The sequence below is a fragment of the Furipterus horrens genome, unplaced genomic scaffold (genome assembly GCF_987537825.1).
Source record: "Furipterus horrens unplaced genomic scaffold, mFurHor1.1.pri manual_scaffold_6, whole genome shotgun sequence".
In the NCBI taxonomy this organism is placed as follows: domain Eukaryota; kingdom Metazoa; phylum Chordata; class Mammalia; order Chiroptera; family Furipteridae; genus Furipterus; species Furipterus horrens.
Window position 1 is genome coordinate 144456309 of NW_028327176.1, and position 18545 is coordinate 144474853.

Below are 18545 nucleotides of genomic sequence, written 5' to 3' on the forward strand. Positions count from 1 at the left end.
TCTCTCTTTATCTTTCACATTTTGCATTTTAATTATGATGTGTCTTGATGTGGTCTTCCTTGGGTCTAGCTTGTTTGGACTTCCTGTGCTTCCTGGACTTGTATGTCTATTTCCTTGACCACATTTGGGAAATTTTCCTCTATTAATTTTTCACATAAGCTTTCAATTTCTTGCTCTTCCTTTTCTCCCTCTGTCACCCCTATGATTTGGATGTTGGTATATTTAAAGCTGTCCCAGAGGTTCCTAAACCTCTCCTCATTTTTTTTCAATTCTTGTCTCCTTATTCTGTACTGGTTAACTGTTTTTTCACTCCTTATGTTCCAAATCATTGATTTGAATCCCGATTTCCTTCCATTCACCATTGGTTTTGTGTGGATTTTCCTTAATTTATTTTAGCATAGCCTTCACTTCCTCTCTTATGAGTTTGCCATATTCAAGCATATCTGTCAAGCCTGTGAGCATCTTTATCACCAGTGTTTTGAACTCAACATCTCTTAGGTTGGCTATTTCCTAATCGCTTAGTTCTTCCAGTGGAAACTTGATCTTTTCCCTCTTTTGGGCCTTACTTCTCTGTATCCTCATCTTGAAAGACTCCTGTTTTTGTTTGCCTCTGTGTCTTAGGTAAAGCTGTTGCTCCTGTTTTGTTGTAAGAGGTGGACCCTTAGGTATTTGTCAGTGCAGGGCAACCCTTTTCACCATATTGTGGCACTGTATGTGGGGGAGAAGTCTGAGAGGGAACAATGCTGCTTGCTCAGCACACTCCCCTTTTCCATGCACTTCTCCCACTTCTCTATGGGACTGGTGCCTCTCTAGCTGTTGCCGTGGTCATTGTTCCCAGAGTGGGTGGGTCTGCAGACATTATAGGACCATGGGGACTCTTTAAACAAGCAGATTCTGCTGAGAGACCGGCAGTTTCTTCCTCCACCCCAACCCCCACTGGTTTTCACAGTCAGAAGCAATGAGATTTTATTTTGAGCTTCATGGTCTGGTCTGGTGCTGGAAGCGCTCACCAGTTGTCCCTCTCTACTTTTTAAAATGTGTGACTGCACTTTCCACCAGCCTGCCACTGACACAGCTGCTGCCACCACCACACTGCATCCTCTCCACTCCGACTCTGCCTCTCCTACCTCTTTGGCTGAGTATTTCTTCTGTATATCTTTGTTTGTTGGACTTCCATGCAGCTCGGTTTTCTGGAACTTCTGGTTGTCTCTCATTTTGAGGTAGTTGTATCCCTTCTTAGTTGTGGAGAGAGATGTAGAGTGTCTATCTAGGCCTCCATCTTGGCTAGAAGTCTTTCCTCTAACTTGATTATACATGTGTGGGAGTGTTTATGCTGTGTATATATCCATTAGTGATATATATATATATATATATATATATATATATATGCACACATCACACTATCACAATAAATTAAGACTAGACAATTAGTACCTTGAAGCCTATATACCTGCAAGATTATTTTATTATCTAATGTTATATTACTCTGGACATTGCCCAACTCAGGTCTCAAGGCCTTGTATAATTCGATGATATGATGAGTATATTGTAAAAGTATTTTTGAATCTCTTGTTTACCTTTTTCCCAGTATAATTTCTGGGTATGAAATATATATTGCTAAACGTTTTGGCATCATAGATAGAACAGAAAAATGCTTTCAAGCACTTTATAACACTAGTACATTTATTATATGTTATATAAAAGCTGGTTGGTCTATTTTGTCTTTTTATATTATTATTTTACTGAAACCAATATAAGATCTAGTATCACTATAAGAAATGTCAATGTGACCCTCTCCTTTGATTTGCCTCTACAAAAGTGAAGCACTTACCACATTAATATTCAAGTCTGGTATAAGTCTTAGTGAATCTCTCAATCCATATTATTATTTTGTTCATACCCAGACTCTTGAAATGGACTTGACAGATAAGGCTAAGAAAGACAAAATAATAGATTTGTTTATGTAAAGATTATTTTAAGCTTGCTGGAAGCTGTAGAAACACCTCAGGGGAGGAAGTAAGAAGCAGACAGGCGATCTGCATGCCTCTCATGTTCCTAGAGATTATGTGTAAGAAGATTAGGAGGCAAAACAAAATTACAATTGAAAATCTTTCTAATGAAAACAAATTTACCATGTTTGATTGCTTATATTCCTCATCACTTTTTAACAACAGCATAATATTGAGAGATGATTCAATACAATAGAATTATTTGCTATATAAACAGTTTGTTTGGGACAGATTGACACAGTTAATGTTTTCATAACAGTTTTAAATGACTATTTTATTCTCCAAACATAATTTTAAGAAGAAATGACAAAAATAAAACATGGTTCCTAATAAATGCAGGCTATTGTTAGGTAATTAATTGTTTATAAACATTTGACATAAAAATATGCAGTGCAAAAATTTATGTATGTTAATCATCAATGACTAATTTTTTTTTCTGTGTACCTACATTACAAGCTACATGATGATATGTTTTTCTAAATTTTGCTTACTTCCAATTGATATTACAAGTAAATATGTGGGGAATGAGAATCAGTGAGTGTATAAAAGAATGAATGCAAAGAAAGAACTAGCTGTGTCTATTGTTTTAGGTACAGTCAAGACTCAGGGTATAACCTCTGTTGTGTTAAATCCGATGACCAGTAAACAATTTGCATTTTATTTGGAAGGTAAATAATACAGTGCCCATAAATCTCTGTTGTGGTAAGATGGTGATAAGAGAGAGAGAGATGGGTTCTAATCTATGTTCTTGCTTTTCTGCTCCATGCCCAGCTCTTCTTTCTGACTCTGGGTTTTCCTTTGATGTACAACAGCATCCACACTCCCAACCAGTGGAGTATACAGAACAACACATTCCCATAAACAACTGCACAAGCTCCTCAGATGCAGTCTGATTTTGACTGTGTGTTGTTGGCTTTCAGCTTTATCACAATAATGCGCTCACTCATGCATCATGTTTTGTTCAGTTTTTGGGTGAAACTTCAACTCGCTCAGGTGACTCAGGCCACCTATGGCTCAGATTTGGTGCCCTGTAACTTCTGGCTTTTCCCAAAACTAAAGTCACCTTTGAAAGAAAAGGGATTTCAGACTGTCAATGAGATTCAAGAAAATATGATGGGGCAGTCAATGGCGATTGGGAGAACTGTGTGAGGTCCCAAGGTGCCTACTTTGAAGGGAACTGAGGTGTCATTGTCTTATGTACAATGTTTCTTGCATTTTGTATCTTCTTCAATGAGTGTCTCTATTTTTTATAGTACATAGCTGCATACTTTCTGGACAGAGTACCTATCTATATCCTGATAATATAATTTCCATAAATTTAAATTGTCATGTTGTTTTAGGTTTCTCTTTATTTCACCAGCTTAGATTACTATGAATAGCACATTTTTATTTGCTAAGTAGTAACTGGAACTAAATAATTCATATCACTGAGCTATTCTATAGTATAATCATGCCTCTAGTGTCATAATTCAATTAACTTTTTTCAGAAGACCAATGTATTTAATATGCATTTTGTTATTGTAACTGTCAGCACCAGATCGATCCTTCTTTTGGTACTAGACCTTCTTTATTAGGTTTTAATTGGGTTCCGTCCCTTTAAATTACCTAAAGTTACTCAGTACCATACTTTTCATCAACATGTTCTAGTACTCTTTTGGTACATTGCATTGTCTTTAATACTTACATGGTATACAACATTGCAATAATTCCAAACTCAATATTTGTGTTTCTACCATTGTTTCAACTTTCAGAAACTTTTTTCCAGTTGGCCAGAATTATGAAAAGTTTGGTATGTTGGAAGGCCTATTCCTCAAACTTCAATTTTATGATTTGTGGATTATACTATAATTTCAATACTGATTTTTTTAGCATGGAAACACATAACGTAAGTAAGTCTATTTTATCTGAATTCAGTGAAATTTAATTGTTGAAGAATATTTTTAAAACTTAATTATAAATTTCAATTTTGTCATAAGAGGATCTACTCAATGCACAAAATTTTGCTAGACTTTGTGCCAAACAACACCTTATATAGATTTCTCCAAACTCAAAATTCAGAAAATAACTCATTTATTCATTTATGCTGATTTCTAAATTTGTGTTATAATTAGTGATAGTCTCTAGAGACAAAATTTTCATTAAATCATGGAATTTTCCTCATAAAATATGCATAATTTTGGGAATAACAGACATAAAAAAATATTACTCAACTTAGCATGTTAATTATCTGGGATTAATTTCTAGGAAAGTGAATTACATAGTTCTATTGAAGATGTCATCTTGATAGTTATAAAATAAGCAAGTGAAATAGATTACATGACTTACATGGACATATATATGCGATACAGCTAATAGCAAGTCAATATGAACTTGCATTAATGACACTGAACAGCAAGTTGGGATTCCACTGACCCCCACCTCTCTAGGCAAAATTCCAGAGACAGGGGTTTGGTGATAAAGGAAATGAATCTTTATTCAAATGCTTACAATTTTGGAATAACAGCTTTCCACGTGCATTAGTCACTAAAGTCTATCAATTAAGGCTATTCTCTAACACCTCAGTTCTCTCAGCATTCCTCCTATTAGTTATCATATTTCTACAGGGTTAGTTTACAAAGTAAAACAACATAAAATATAAAAGTTTGGAAGAATGGCAGGTTTGAGCCTCAAAGCTCATTCTGTCTAGGACACCAAGAGAATAAACCTGCCGCCCTCTGCCATGCCAGCCCAATGCTAGGCTGTGCCCACAGTTCCTCTCCATCTAAAGTGTTGTTCATTAGGAAATGCAGGCAGCTACAGCATGATCACCCAGGCATCCTTGAGGAAGAAGAGCCTGAGAGCCAGAGAGAGCCAGCCCAGGAGTCAGAGAGCCCACCCTTTTTATTTCCATGTGCTCTGAAGGCATTCAGCTTCTCTATCAATCCCATCCTAGATAGTTGACCAATACCTGGGCAAACTCTTCCTGTGGCCCTCCATACTTCTCCCCAGTGATCTGATCAAATCTCTCTGTATCACTAAGATACAAGAAAAGATTAAGTACCATAGCATAATTTTCAGCAATACAATGATGATATTATATGATGATCATCAATTGCAGTAGATAAATCAAGCACATAATCCATTAATTCATTCATCAAACCATTACAGAGAATTCACAGTGTGTAGACAGCATGCAAATACTGGGACACTGGATGGGAATGAAGGTCTTGTCTCTTTACATCCATGACCTTACTATTTACAAGCAGACTGTAAGGTGATGTAAGTGAATGTAAGGTGATGTGACCTGTAATAGGAGAATAATGGGGGGAAATTACCATTTTACTCAAGAGAAAGTTAGTTTAATTGATTTGTATTTTGGAAATACAGGTGAACATATTACCTGCTGAGCCTCTTAGGATGAATGAGAGTAATCCTTAGGATAATAAATGCAAGTGTGTTTCAGAAGAGAGAAAGAGCATTAATTAAATACGCATATGTGCACTATATGACAGAGTCAGGGAATTCAGAAGACTTAGTGTGTTGCTCAAAAGGCACCTGGGGATAAAGATGGGAAGGAGTAGAAACCTAGTTACAAAGGTGTCTGACTTTAGGTAATACTGTAGAGTGGTCAAGAGTGTAGTCATCATAGTTAGTTCAAAGGCAAGTCCCAACCAACACTTTTTCTTTGTAATCTAAGAAAAATTACTTAACTTCTTAAAAAGTGGTCTTCTTTTCTGTAACATGGGAGCATCATAATGTTTTCTTCATATGAATTTTGAAAGTTTAAATGAGATAATAGTTTCAATGAAATTAGCAGTGTTCACACTATGACTAGTGGTTATTATTAATATTAATATTTTCATACCTATTCTCTTCATCTCAGGACTCAGCTTGAGATAGTAAGAGAAACTACATTTTTCTACTGAATATTTTGGACTCTGTTCACAATTCAAATTCATTTTCAAAATTCTAAATTCAGTAAGCAATTTATTAAAGACTAAATAGTATTTCAAATAATAAAAGATTTGCCTGCATTTAATTTTAAATAGATTATGTGAATACAGCTACATTTGAACAAAACCACTAGTTTTACATGAAGCAAAGTTCACAAACTTTTTAATCTATATATGCTCTATTTTTTTTTAAAGATTGGCATGCATGTGTGTTGCATAGAAATAGACTCACATGAAAATTTATTTACCCAGTCTTCAATTTTTTTTTATTCTTTTTCTCCCTTTTGGTATCAACTTCTCAACAACATTGTTGCAATAGTTAAGGAGCCTATAGAAGCTTAGCACAATGCAACTATCTCAATATACAGATTCATATTCATAAGCAAAAATTGAAGGGAACTACTGTGTCACAGCATGTGAAACATTCTTTTACAACACAATGATATACATCAATCTCCTTTTAAGTAGCCAGAAATAAGCACTAAAAGCAGCATGTGGTCATTCTCTGAAATTCTCTTTGGACACAAAAGTGTCTTAGTCTCCGCTAACATGTATCACCTCATTGCATTCTACTACTGTAGGTTATGCATCAATGCACTTAATTTCGTTTTTGATTTTTAAATCAGGTAACCAAGGTCTACTTTACTAATGATTCTTGAATGCCTTTTTTATTTATGGTTTGAGGCTATTTGCGTGGCAGTCATTTAGCAAATTAATGTAGATGAAAAGCAATAATTTTACAGATGTTTGTTGTAATCATGCTGTCATCCCATATTTAAAATGCTAATCTATTGACTTCTCCTCATTAGAGATAGGCTCCACTTACTTTTTAACATTAGTAGTTTATAACCTGGGGTGTTTTAAAATAAGATGAAAGTCAAAATTTTAATCATCCCACTGAGAGTGTATTTTTAAAGGGTAAATGAATTTTATTCTTTATTACCTTAAAACTATTTCACCCCAAATAGCTATTGCATAGTCTTTGATTAACTCGTTGCACACTGTCCAACACTGAGTAGGTGTTTCTATTAATTTTGCATTTCAAGTGATAGAAAACTGACTAGCAACAGAAAAACTGGCATTCCATTGACTAACAAAATCCTCAGAAGGTTCAGCAGTTAAACTAGATGTGGTGGGGCCCAGAAAGGACTAGGATTAAAATTGAATGTCACCAGGATCTCTTTGTCCATGGTTAGAATATCTCTGTGTAAATCAGTTTTATTTTCCCCGGAGTTTTGATGCTGTTGTTTTTAGGAAACCTTAATACTCTTAGGAAGTGATTAATTTGTCCAGACTAGATCGAATGCACACTTCTGAACCAATCAAATGGGATGAAGTGAGAGGAGACATAAAATACTGTAGTTCACTCTGGAGCATTGAGATGGGTATACGTGGAGGTGGGGAATATTTCTCAGAAAGGAAATGCTACAGGAAAAGTCACAAAACTCAGTAAATATGAGGCACTAATTTATATAGAGCAGATCTTCATTTTCACATATGCTGTTTGAGATGCAGATGTCTCAGAATGATGCAGTGTTTTTACTTTCAAAATACATTTTGTTATTTTTAAAAACTAATGCATGATTATTATGCATTATCACAAACATTCCAACATGTGCATATATGCATACACACACTTACACATGTAAATATATCAATATTTATATAATTTTAGCTGTATGTAATTAGGAAATAAATATGTTTAAATTGGTACTCTTTTGGTGCTTTAAATATGGTACTTAATTTATAGGTTTGCTTAAAATATGTACTAATACAGTATTTATGTTTTTTTTCTTTAATTAATTGCATTTTCCTTTACATTCTTAAGTCTACCCATTTTGAGTCTGCAAAATTGGAGAGTGGGTAGATCAACATGGGGGAAGATGGAGAAGATGATAAATTTAGCAGTCAGGTAAATTGATATAAATACAATTTTAATTTTTAAGTTAGGCAAAAAAAAAAAAAAAATAACAAAAACCTACCTTGTTCTTTTTGACCACTGGAATACTATCTTGTATTTAATATGTGTTGATTTCTTTTTTTTTTTTATTATTTTATTTTATTTTTTATTTTTGGTTTTTCAATTACAGTTGTCCCATTTCCCCCCCATTTATCTCCCCCACCCAGCCCACCCCCTCTCCCGCAATCATATTGTGTTGATTTCTTTTGCCTGCCATTATGGAAAATTTTCTACATTAACACAAACTCTCATAATTGGTCTCTCCACTTTCTTTTATTTTTCTGACTAAATTTCCTGAAGCTTCTGTTTGTATTTGTTACCCTATTTTAACCATGAAGTCTTCAGCAATTCTGAATAGAGTTTAAGTTAAAACCCAGAACTCCTTAACTTGACTTGATATAACCTGTACAAACTTTTTTCTTGTCTATAGTTTAAACTATATTATAAATAAATTGAACTAAGCACCATAAGGCCAAGAAAACTTTTTCTCCAAATACACAATTCACATCATTGATGTTATAGGATGCAACAGTATTTACTGGTTATAATTCTAGCTCTTATTATACCTGAAATGCATGTTTTGCTGTCTGACACAATAAAAGCCAAATTCATGAGACAGGTACTGGTGCAATAGGAAATCCAGGTGTGTGCCACCTGGGAGAATAGAGAACACCTGTCTCAAAAACCACCCCTGCTTTCTGCTCAAGCCCACAGGCACTTATAGGGTTAGGGAGGGGAGGGCTTCTTTTTTTCTATCTGATTATCTTGCTAGCTTTAGCATGTTTGGGCCCTGTCTGTTCATCTTTCTAGCTTTTGGCAAGCTTGTACTTAGTGTAAAAACCTCCACCTATGCCATCTTGGCCAACTGGGAAGACACACCAGTGCTCCCTGTCTATGGTAAAATTATGTTTAACATTCCAAGGTTCAAGTCAGCCTTGGACACTTATTAACTGAAAACTTTGTTCATTTATTTGATTTTTCTATTTATTTGTCTTTCTTATCTGTATTAAAAATGGAAACAATAAAAACAGCAACTTAAATTTATCAGGGTTTGATCTATCATTTTGCTAGGCAAAATGCTGAGCACAATCTTGGAGTCTCTTTCTAAATTTCCTCCTCTTTTTCATGTTCTTCCTCCTTCTTCTTCTCCTTCTCCTTATGTTTCTTCTTTTCTTATTTTTTTCAACCATTATATATCTGCTGATTTCTGTTGGGGAAAACCATGCAGTAGAATTAATTAGTACCTTTTCAAATACACCTTAAGAACTAAGCCAAGCAAAGAAAGAAGAATACCATATGATATCACCTAATGCAGGGAACTAAAGAACAACATAAACAAATGAACTAAGATGCGCCACGGCTTCTGTAGCGACGGGTTCTCCCGCTGGTTGTGAGCTTCGCTAGGCCCTCCCCCAGGAGACAGTTGCAGTTGGCCAGCACCTGCTCCACTGTAACCATGTGCGACCGAAAGGCAGTGATCAAAAATGCCGATATGTCGGAGGAGATGCAACAGGACTCCGTGGAATGCGCTACTCAGGCGTTGGAGAAGTACAACATAGAGAAGGATATTGCGGCCCATATTAAGAAGGAGTTTGACAAGAAGTACAACCCCACCTGGCACTGCATCGTGGGGAGGAACTTCGGTAGTTATGTGACACACGAAACCAAACACTTCATCTACTTCTACCTGGGCCAAGTGGCCATTCTTCTGTTCAAATCTGGTTAAAAGTGGACTATACCACACACCCAGTGATCCATCCAAAAATAAGGATTGCGGCCTAAAATCCAAATACCAGAGACTGAAATCTTCAGCCTTGCTTAAAGGAACACCTTGATCTGGAACCTTTATTGTGTTGTTTTGTACAGGGCATTCTCTGTACTCATTTGTTGTGGTTATAAAACAATTAGCAGAGCAGCTTACATTTGTATTTATTTTCTATTCCATACCTCTGCTCCATGTTTTTCCTCCTCAAAATCCATTCCTTTACCCCCCAAATAAATCTGTTGGAAAAAAAAAATGAACTAAATAAGACACAGAGCAGAATAACAGTCAATAGGGGGGAGGGGGAGGGAGAGAATGGAGATAAGGAAGGGAAGGGTTTAGTCAAGGAACGTGTATAAATGACTCATGGACATGGACAACGGGGAGGGATATGATTGTGGGAAAAAGAGTGGGCTGGGTGGGGGGAGCAAAGGGGGAAAAATGAGACAACTGTAATAGAAAAACCAAAAAATAAAATTAAAAAAAAATTATTTCTGAAATAGTAATGAAATATTTCTCCTTGAGTTAAAACAATCTACTTTTTTTTCTGATTCTTTTATTTTTAGTTATTGACATTGCATAGGTAACATGCTGAGGAAAGAGTTATCTAAATGTTATGTTTCTAAATTTAGACAAGTGGACAAGCAAACAAACAAAGCCATATCTACATACATTCTCATTACCTGATTAAATGGAGAAAAATTTCCTCTTCCTGGAAAGTTTTCCTATAGGAAATTATCTTGATTCAATTTTTAATTCCTTGAAGTACAACAAATACTTAAGTAACATGAAATTCTTTAGATCTGTGAGTATTTGTGTGCACATTACTATTGTGAATAATAAAACCAATCTTTTTTAGTTTATTTCTTCCACATGCATACTCAGTTTCTCCATTTTCTTTTTATGACCATGAACAATATCTCTGATACTGTCTCCATATTTACAAAAAGCTTTCTTCCATGTTTCTCTGCTATATTTTCCCAGGAATATTCTTGGTAAATATTTTTATTGAGACCTTGAAGTTTTTTTCTCAAGCTCCATGATCTCTTCAGCACTAGTTTACTAATTCTTGGTCCTCTTAGAGAGCTGTTGCCTACTAAGAGGGATTTGTCTCAGAGTTCACAGATGCAAAATTTTAGATGTGCCAAATTTCACTCATTTTGTAGTCCACACTTCAACTAACTGATCCATGCTCTCTTCTAAAACAAAACTGGAAGAAAATCTCTCAACTCTGTATTATACATTGTCATCTGGACCACACGGCACCATTGTTTGTACCTTACTTGCCATATGTTCCCAACAGCTTTTCTGGATAAAACATAGTAATTCTTTATAATCCCCTCTTCTGCACTCATTTACTTATTAAGGGGCCAGTATGGGGAACCTATTTCATAGAATTTTTAAAATTTCCACTTTTCTCACAATTTTGCTCCCATGTGGTTTTGCACAAAATTTACATTCTTTCAAAACGTCTAAAAGTTTCTACTACTTAGCCTTCTGAATCCAAAGAGAGATTTAGCCAAGACCTACTAACTTGCTCCAGTAATTCATTATGTTATTACAAGACACAGGTGAAAGATTTAAATAACTAGCCCTTGCTTAAATAATGTGCTTGTTCAAAAATGCATCATCTCTTCAGCATTACCATATTTACAAAAATAGTTACTAGGATATTTCACTACCATGCCTTGTCAATTTCAAGGTGTTTTTTAAGTAGACTTTATATTTTAGAGAAGTTTTCAGTTTGCAGCAAAATTGGGTGGAAAATAAAGAGTTCTCACATACCTCCATCCACCAAATACGTAATTCCTCCACTACCAATATCCCCACAAGAGGGTTACATTTTAAAAGATCACTTGGCATATATTAACACATCATTATTACCCAAAATCCATAGATTACTTAGGATTCATTCTTGGTGCTGTGCCTTCTTTCGATTTTTACAAATGTATAACAACATGTGCCCACTATTATAGAATAAGATAGAATCATTTCACTTCTCTAAAACCCCTCTGTGTTCTGCTTACTTGTACCCCCCTATCCCCAAATCATGACAATCCTAATCTTTTTACTATCTCTGTAGTTTTGTCATCTCCAGAATACCATATAGTTGGAATCATACAGTATGCAGCCTTCTCTGACTGGCTTCTTTCACTTAGTAATATGCACTTAACATTCCTCTATCTCTTTTCATGGCTTGATAGCTCGTTTCTTAACACTGAATAATATTACAGTGGGTTAATGCATCCATTTACCTACCAAAGGACATTTTTGTTGCTTCATGTTTTGGAAATTATGAGTAAAGCTGCTATGAACAGTCATATGTAAATTTTTATGTAAACATAAATTTCAACTCATTTGAGTAAAAACCAAAGAATGTAATTTCTGGATCATATGGTAAGATTATGTTTAGTTTTGTAAGAAACTGCCAAACTTTTCCTGAGTAGCTGTACTATTTTGCATTTATACCAGCAATTAAAGAGATTTTCTGTTGCCTCAACCTCATCAATACTTGGTGTTGTCAGTGTTGTGGATTTTTGTTTTTCTAATAGAAATGTAGTGACATCTATTTGCATTTTTCTAATGGCATATGCTGTTGAACATCTTTTCACATGTTTACTTCCCAACCATATATTATTTTTGGTGAGGTGTCTGTTTAGAATATTTGTTCATTTTTAATGAGGTTGTAAAAATGTTTTCTATAAATAGACTTATTAATGATATAGTTTTATTTTTATTACCTTTGATGTTACCATGTAATAAATGTGACTTGTTATGACACATTAGAGAAATCAGAAAAGCCAGAAGGTTATTGCAAATACTAGAGCAACAGTAAAGAATAGTCCCATAATTTACTCTATAATTACAAAAATATCATCTTCATGCATTAAATAATTTTTATTGGATATTGTTGACCCTGAGAATATATCTTCCAAGAAGGATTTCTTGTGCTTAATTGAGCCCAAATTCATAACCCTAGTCTAGCAGCCATTGTTTACAGAGGCCTCGCATGTACACTGCACTTCAGCGAAAAGCCACAAACTGGGCTTCCAAGCCTCTTGCATGTGCTCCTGCAGGTTTAAGTCTATCCATATGAGAGAGCACCTAGGTTTGAAATTTGACAAGGAGGACTGAGAAATCTGGCATACAATTGGATCTGTGAAGCTATTTTCTTATTTGCATCTTCACCAACTGATCAAAGTGGCTCTACTCAAACAAACAGAACGGTGCTCTTTGCACCAAACTAGGAGATTCTGTAGTCTTCGTTTGCATGGAAACGGACCAATCAGGGAACATGGTTGGGAACTTCTCCCTATATAAGTGAACCACTCCTCTGTCTCTATCAAGTACACTTTTAGTTTTCATTGAATATTGTGTTTTTCCTGGTGGAGCTGTAACACCAGATCAGGAGATGTGACCCCAGAGATGAGTGGAGCTGTCTTGCCAAATGGAGCTGTGTCACTGGAGCTGAGCTGTGACACCAGAGCTGTAACCTCAGAGCTCCCTCTCCTGGGCTTCCTTTCCCAGGACGACTCACCTGAGTTGGTCCACAGCCATGCTATTTCACAACTGAGCTGTCTCACAGCTGAGGTCTTCCTCAGCCAAGCTATTTTACAATAAGGCTATTTTGATTGAATAAAGTCCCCCATTTCGCAGCATCCCAAATTCTTCAGTTGGCATTGAATTGGCAGTGACAGCCTTTAGTTGACAATATATACTATGTGCAGCCTTAGTTTGTGTCAGCAGTAACAGGTGGTGAAAAGATTAATATGTAATGTTAGTTAGTGAATTGCACTATGGAGAAAAATAAAGCAGAATACAGGGATAGATAGTCATAGGAATGTGCCATTTTAGACAGTAAAATTAGGAAATGTGTAACTAAAGAAATGTCTTTGGAATAAAGAAATGTTGTATACAATGTGTTAGATATCTAGATGTACAGATGAAGCATTTTCTACCAAACTGAAACAATAACTGAAAAGTCCTCTAGTAAAAGTGTTTGGTATGAGTTATAAGATCAGTAAGGAGTTCAGTGTGATAAGAAGACAGCGAGTCAAAAAGAAATTCTCCAGGCATTAGTTTTTGTGCAGCTTGCATATCAGAATAATTGGATTATATTTTCAATGTAATGAAAGTACTCAGATGTTTGGAGGATTTTTTACAAGGGAATGTAATGATATATACATTTTTCAAGAGTTATCTTGGCTGCTGTATGGAACATTTACCGTAGGAGTCTAAAAGTGGAAACAGTGCAATCATTTATTAAAGCATTAGAGTAAACCAGAATGCATTGATAATAGCTTGTGCAAGAGTGGTCATGATATTGGTGACAAAGTTTAGATTTAAGATGTGTATGTTAATTGGGTAGAACTATTTGTGGATATTTAGGGTTTAGGAAGTGAGAATAAAAAAAAAAATATATATATATATATATATATATACAGAGAAGGAAAACTCTGATTCCAAAAAACCTCCGCTGCCTTGCGGCATACCTCTTCAGGGGAAAGGCTAAGGGAGTAAACCCCGACAGAAAATCCGGAGCCGGAGTCCCTAAGGCGGTTTGACGTTGTAGTCAACACCGGCAACTCCTGCGGCGCACCTGAAGCCAAGCTGTATTGACTCCGTCTTTCCCTTGGATCCTTCAGCTGCGAAGAGAGGGGGGGTCTGCTGCATGGGCAACAGCAGACCCTCCATATCACCCTGCCCAGGCTCTGTAGCTTCAGCTTCACTGGAGAGGACACTCCAGCGTCATCGCAAGATGTCGATTCAACACGGGAGGAGACAGATACCGTGTCACTCCCGAGTCGGACTGCACAGCCATTTTCGGCGGTGCAGATAGACTCTTAAGAAGCTACACCATCGTCTCTCAAGACGGACGGCTGCCGACCGATATATATATATATATATATATATATATATACACTGAATGCAGAGGAAATACAAAATAAGAATGTAAGACAGTGGATACAGAATCTCACTAGCGATGCTTCAATTTCTTATGATGGTGCATGTATCAATATATTTAAACTGACAGGGCACAGTCTGCAGGGGATGAAGAACTTCCCAGGCTGGAGGAGCTGAGGAACCAGGAACTCTGGATTTTATAACATTAGAGAAGAAACACTCTCATTTGGTGCCTAAGGATGTAACTCATAACAAGAAGAGGAGTTACTCAGAGCTTCACAGTTACACCTTTCTATAATCCTGTGATCTTTTTCACAGAAAGCTATTGGATTTCCTGTCAGGGCATGCCATTAGTGTCACTTAAAAAAAAACCAGGTATATGTGGTGTTCCAAAAGTCAAGTAAGAATACTATTTTAAAGAAAAAGCTATTATTGAATCTTCCAAGAACTGTGGGAAATACATTTGACCATTTAAGTTGACAAATTGGAAAAATATATTGGGGATCTTCTAAATTCACAGTACTTTTACAACTTAATAGAAAAATTCTTCATTAAAAACTAACATTAAACACATATCACTCACTTGTATACATGTATTTGCACACACAGTTTAAAATACTGCTGGAACTAATTAATTTTTGAAACAAACTAGATAGAAAATGGAGAAGATGAAGTAATTTGGGTACAATTAGAATTTGTAAAATTATTGAAAATAGTTAATCATTAACATTTTAAGTGGTCTATTTCAAGTAAATGTTTAGCCATTATTTATCAAACATAAAACTAACACAAATATAATGAATGATTTTGGAGGAAAGGTAGAATAATTGAACATAAAATAGTAAATCCAAATAAACTTCATCTTGGAGATAAGAAATATTTTCAAATAAAAAGTTATAAACAATAAATATATTTTCAAATAAAAAGTTATAAACAATAAATATGCTTTATATTTACTTGGGTCTTATACATAAATAATATAATACATTCTATGTAGTACTGGCCCTAATAACAGATCAATCAACCCATAACTGAGTCACTAACAGTGGTATATCTGTTGCAAAATAAAATGAACATTTTACTTGCCTAGCTCTAATTTGTTTTAGTGAGTCAAACAAATATTTCAATTAAACAACCTTAAGTAACATGATGAAATGAAACTCAATAAAAGTTAATTACAAAAATAATGTGATAAAATTAAAATGCCTATATTAAATTAGAAAATGGCCAAAGGAGATACATGGCTTCGTAGTTAAAAAAAAAGAAAATTGATATTGTAATGACATTATGTCCTTTTTGGAAACCATTGGGCTTTAAAGAAAAAGTCTTGTAAGAGCCAATTGAACAATAAATATCTAAGATGCTCTTTAAATTATAGTCAGTAGATTGACACAAAGTTTCTTCTTCAAAAGTAAGAGATTTATACAATTTTAGATCTAGCTCTCAAAAAGAGCAGACATTTCTGTTAGTTTTTTTCACTGATGTATATACCAAATGCCAAGAACAATTGCTGGCACATAATAATGCCACTTAATAAATAAGTGGAGAATTCAAAAAATAAATGTTTCAAACAATAAATATGAAATGAAATAAACTTCTACATTCCCCAATAATGCTTAATGACTTATTCATGTATCTTTAATAGTTTGTTGGTATGCCTGTTTAGAACTATAAAAGAATATTGTTCTAAAAAATATACATTCAATTTATTGCCTCAAGTTTCTTGAAGTCTTATAAAGTCGATGAAATATTTAGCAATTAAATGGACAGCCCCAAAATGGAGAAATGACATTTTGGAATAAAAAAATTATAATTTCAATTTGAAATTTATGCATTTAAATATATTTAACATGTTAATGTCGATAAGTATATCATAACACATTATAATTTATTTATATCACATATTTATATTTTAATATATTCGTTTATATTTATATTATTTATGATTATCTTGAGATTCCATATCACTTTATTTAAATAAGCAACATTGCACAGTAAGCAGTAGGTATCTAAAAAGGTCTCCTTCCAGAACCCACAATCTTGACAAAATATGAAACCTCAGAAGAAAAGATATCACTTAAGGTGATTTTCATTATTATAAAATTATATTTATTTTCCATGTTCTACAATGTAGTTTGTATTAATTTCTTCATCTGAAAAATTCTTATATAAAATTGAAATTTCAAACTGAAAACTGCAATTTATGGCTGCGGTAGAAAAACTGACTTTTATGCTTGTACTAGGAAATTCTATTTTATGATAAAGTGTTACAAATGGTACTTCTTATTCACATAATTTATGCATTATATTTCTTTGGAAATAAGGTGTTTTAATAAAAGTTTAGGTACATTGCATATCTACTTCACAGATGAGTATACCTAGGGAAAACTAGAACAGTTATTAGTGATATTTATTAATTATATTAATATGTTACACCAATAAGTATATCAGTTATATTAATTAATTTATTGCACCACAGTCTATTAAATGCAGTCATCAAAAATTAAAACAGTAGTGTTACATATTTTTACTTTAATGCTGCAATCCAAATATTTACTATGTTAAATATTTTGGTTTCTTTTTAAAATATATATACCTGATTTTAACACTGATGTAACTACCTCTTTTTAACCTTTTTCATTATTTACATAGCTGTCAGAGAGATTTGTAGACTTGAGAGATTTGCAGATTTCTCTTTTAGAAATTCTACAAAGTCACTGTTTGCATCCCTTTCAAATTCATTAGCATGAGATTTATGGCCTAATATTTATTCAGGTCATTCTCCCATATTATTCCCTGCTTTAACCCTAGCTACAAACTTTACCAGCACCATATCAACAACTTACAGTTTTCCATAATATACAACCTTATTTTAAAAACTCTGCCACTCTAATAAACATAACATTTCCTCATTTACATATAAATTAATGCTCTTTTCCCTTCAAAATTCAGTCTAGTGTCACCTTTTCCTGAAAATATGATTTAATTGCCCAAATTTCATGCTTTTTCTGTCTATAAATACCTACATACAATTTTTATACATTTTATTACAATTATTCTATAATAATATATAAATCTTGTGCATTCGTTTTCTGATACCTAACATGTTGATATACCTACAGAGTCATCAAAATATTTGCTATTACTGAATAGAAGCATAAAAATCAATATGTTCCAAAGATTAAGCTCTGTAAGCCAAGAAAGAACTGTAACAAATAAATAAAACGGGTCTTGGTGAAAATAGATCTATTTGCATATGGTATTATTCTGAATAAAATTTAAATCTAAAAACAACAGAAACATTGCTAATTTCCTAATTATTAACCAATGCAAAAAATCCAGAGAATTAAGACATTTTTTCTAGCTGAACCATGCAATGCAGTTTTGTATACTGGGTCACAATAAGAAAATAAGAAGATAATGTGTGCATTTTTTAATGATCAATTTCTTCTTCTTTCACAGATTCACTAATGTACCTTCTGCTAAAGTAAATAAAACCCTTCGCTTTTAATATCCCTCATAAGGGAAAACATTTCTTCTAATTAAGCTTATAGAACGAGGTACTCTCATTTAGCTAGGAGATATAGCAGCTATTCATGTAGTGATATAACCAACAATTTTATTTTGTTGAGTAACATTAAACTTGGAATGTAAGTGTACATGTTAATTGGAACGTAAATGAAGATAGTTTGAGATTAACATAAGAGTTAGAAATCCCTCTCTCTATTTTGAATGTCTTTTCAAACGTTAAGTGTTTGTGGTTGTGATAATTTAATTATGGGTGCTTTGGCTTCCTTACACAAATCACGAATACTCTTCCAGAAAACAAGCCAACTCTGTGAAGGTGTGAATTCCCACATGTCCTAGAGTGCAATTATCTCTACTTCTCACCACACTGTGGCACCTGCAGACAATGAAGAAATCTGTTACAAGAACTATTTCCATAGCATGAATATGCAAACACCAGAATTAGTGTA

General features: G+C 34.2%; 1 protein-coding gene across 1 annotated transcript; it reads left to right on the plus strand.

The window, feature by feature from the left end:
* The first annotated feature begins 9251 nt into the window (after positions 1-9251).
* On the plus strand, positions 9252-9693 carry LOC150007532 (dynein light chain 1, cytoplasmic). Its single transcript, XM_090280568.1, has one exon. The coding sequence runs from the start codon at positions 9358-9360 to the stop codon at positions 9625-9627; it is 270 nt and encodes an 89-aa protein (XP_090136694.1). The 5' UTR covers positions 9252-9357; the 3' UTR covers positions 9628-9693.
* Positions 9694-18545: the final 8852 nt, after the last annotated feature.

Excerpts from the sequence above, each read along its gene's own strand:
- LOC150007532 (XM_090280568.1), top strand. The coding sequence starts at position 9,358 with ATGTGCGACCGAAAGGCAGTGATCAAAAATGCCGATATGTCGGAGGAG.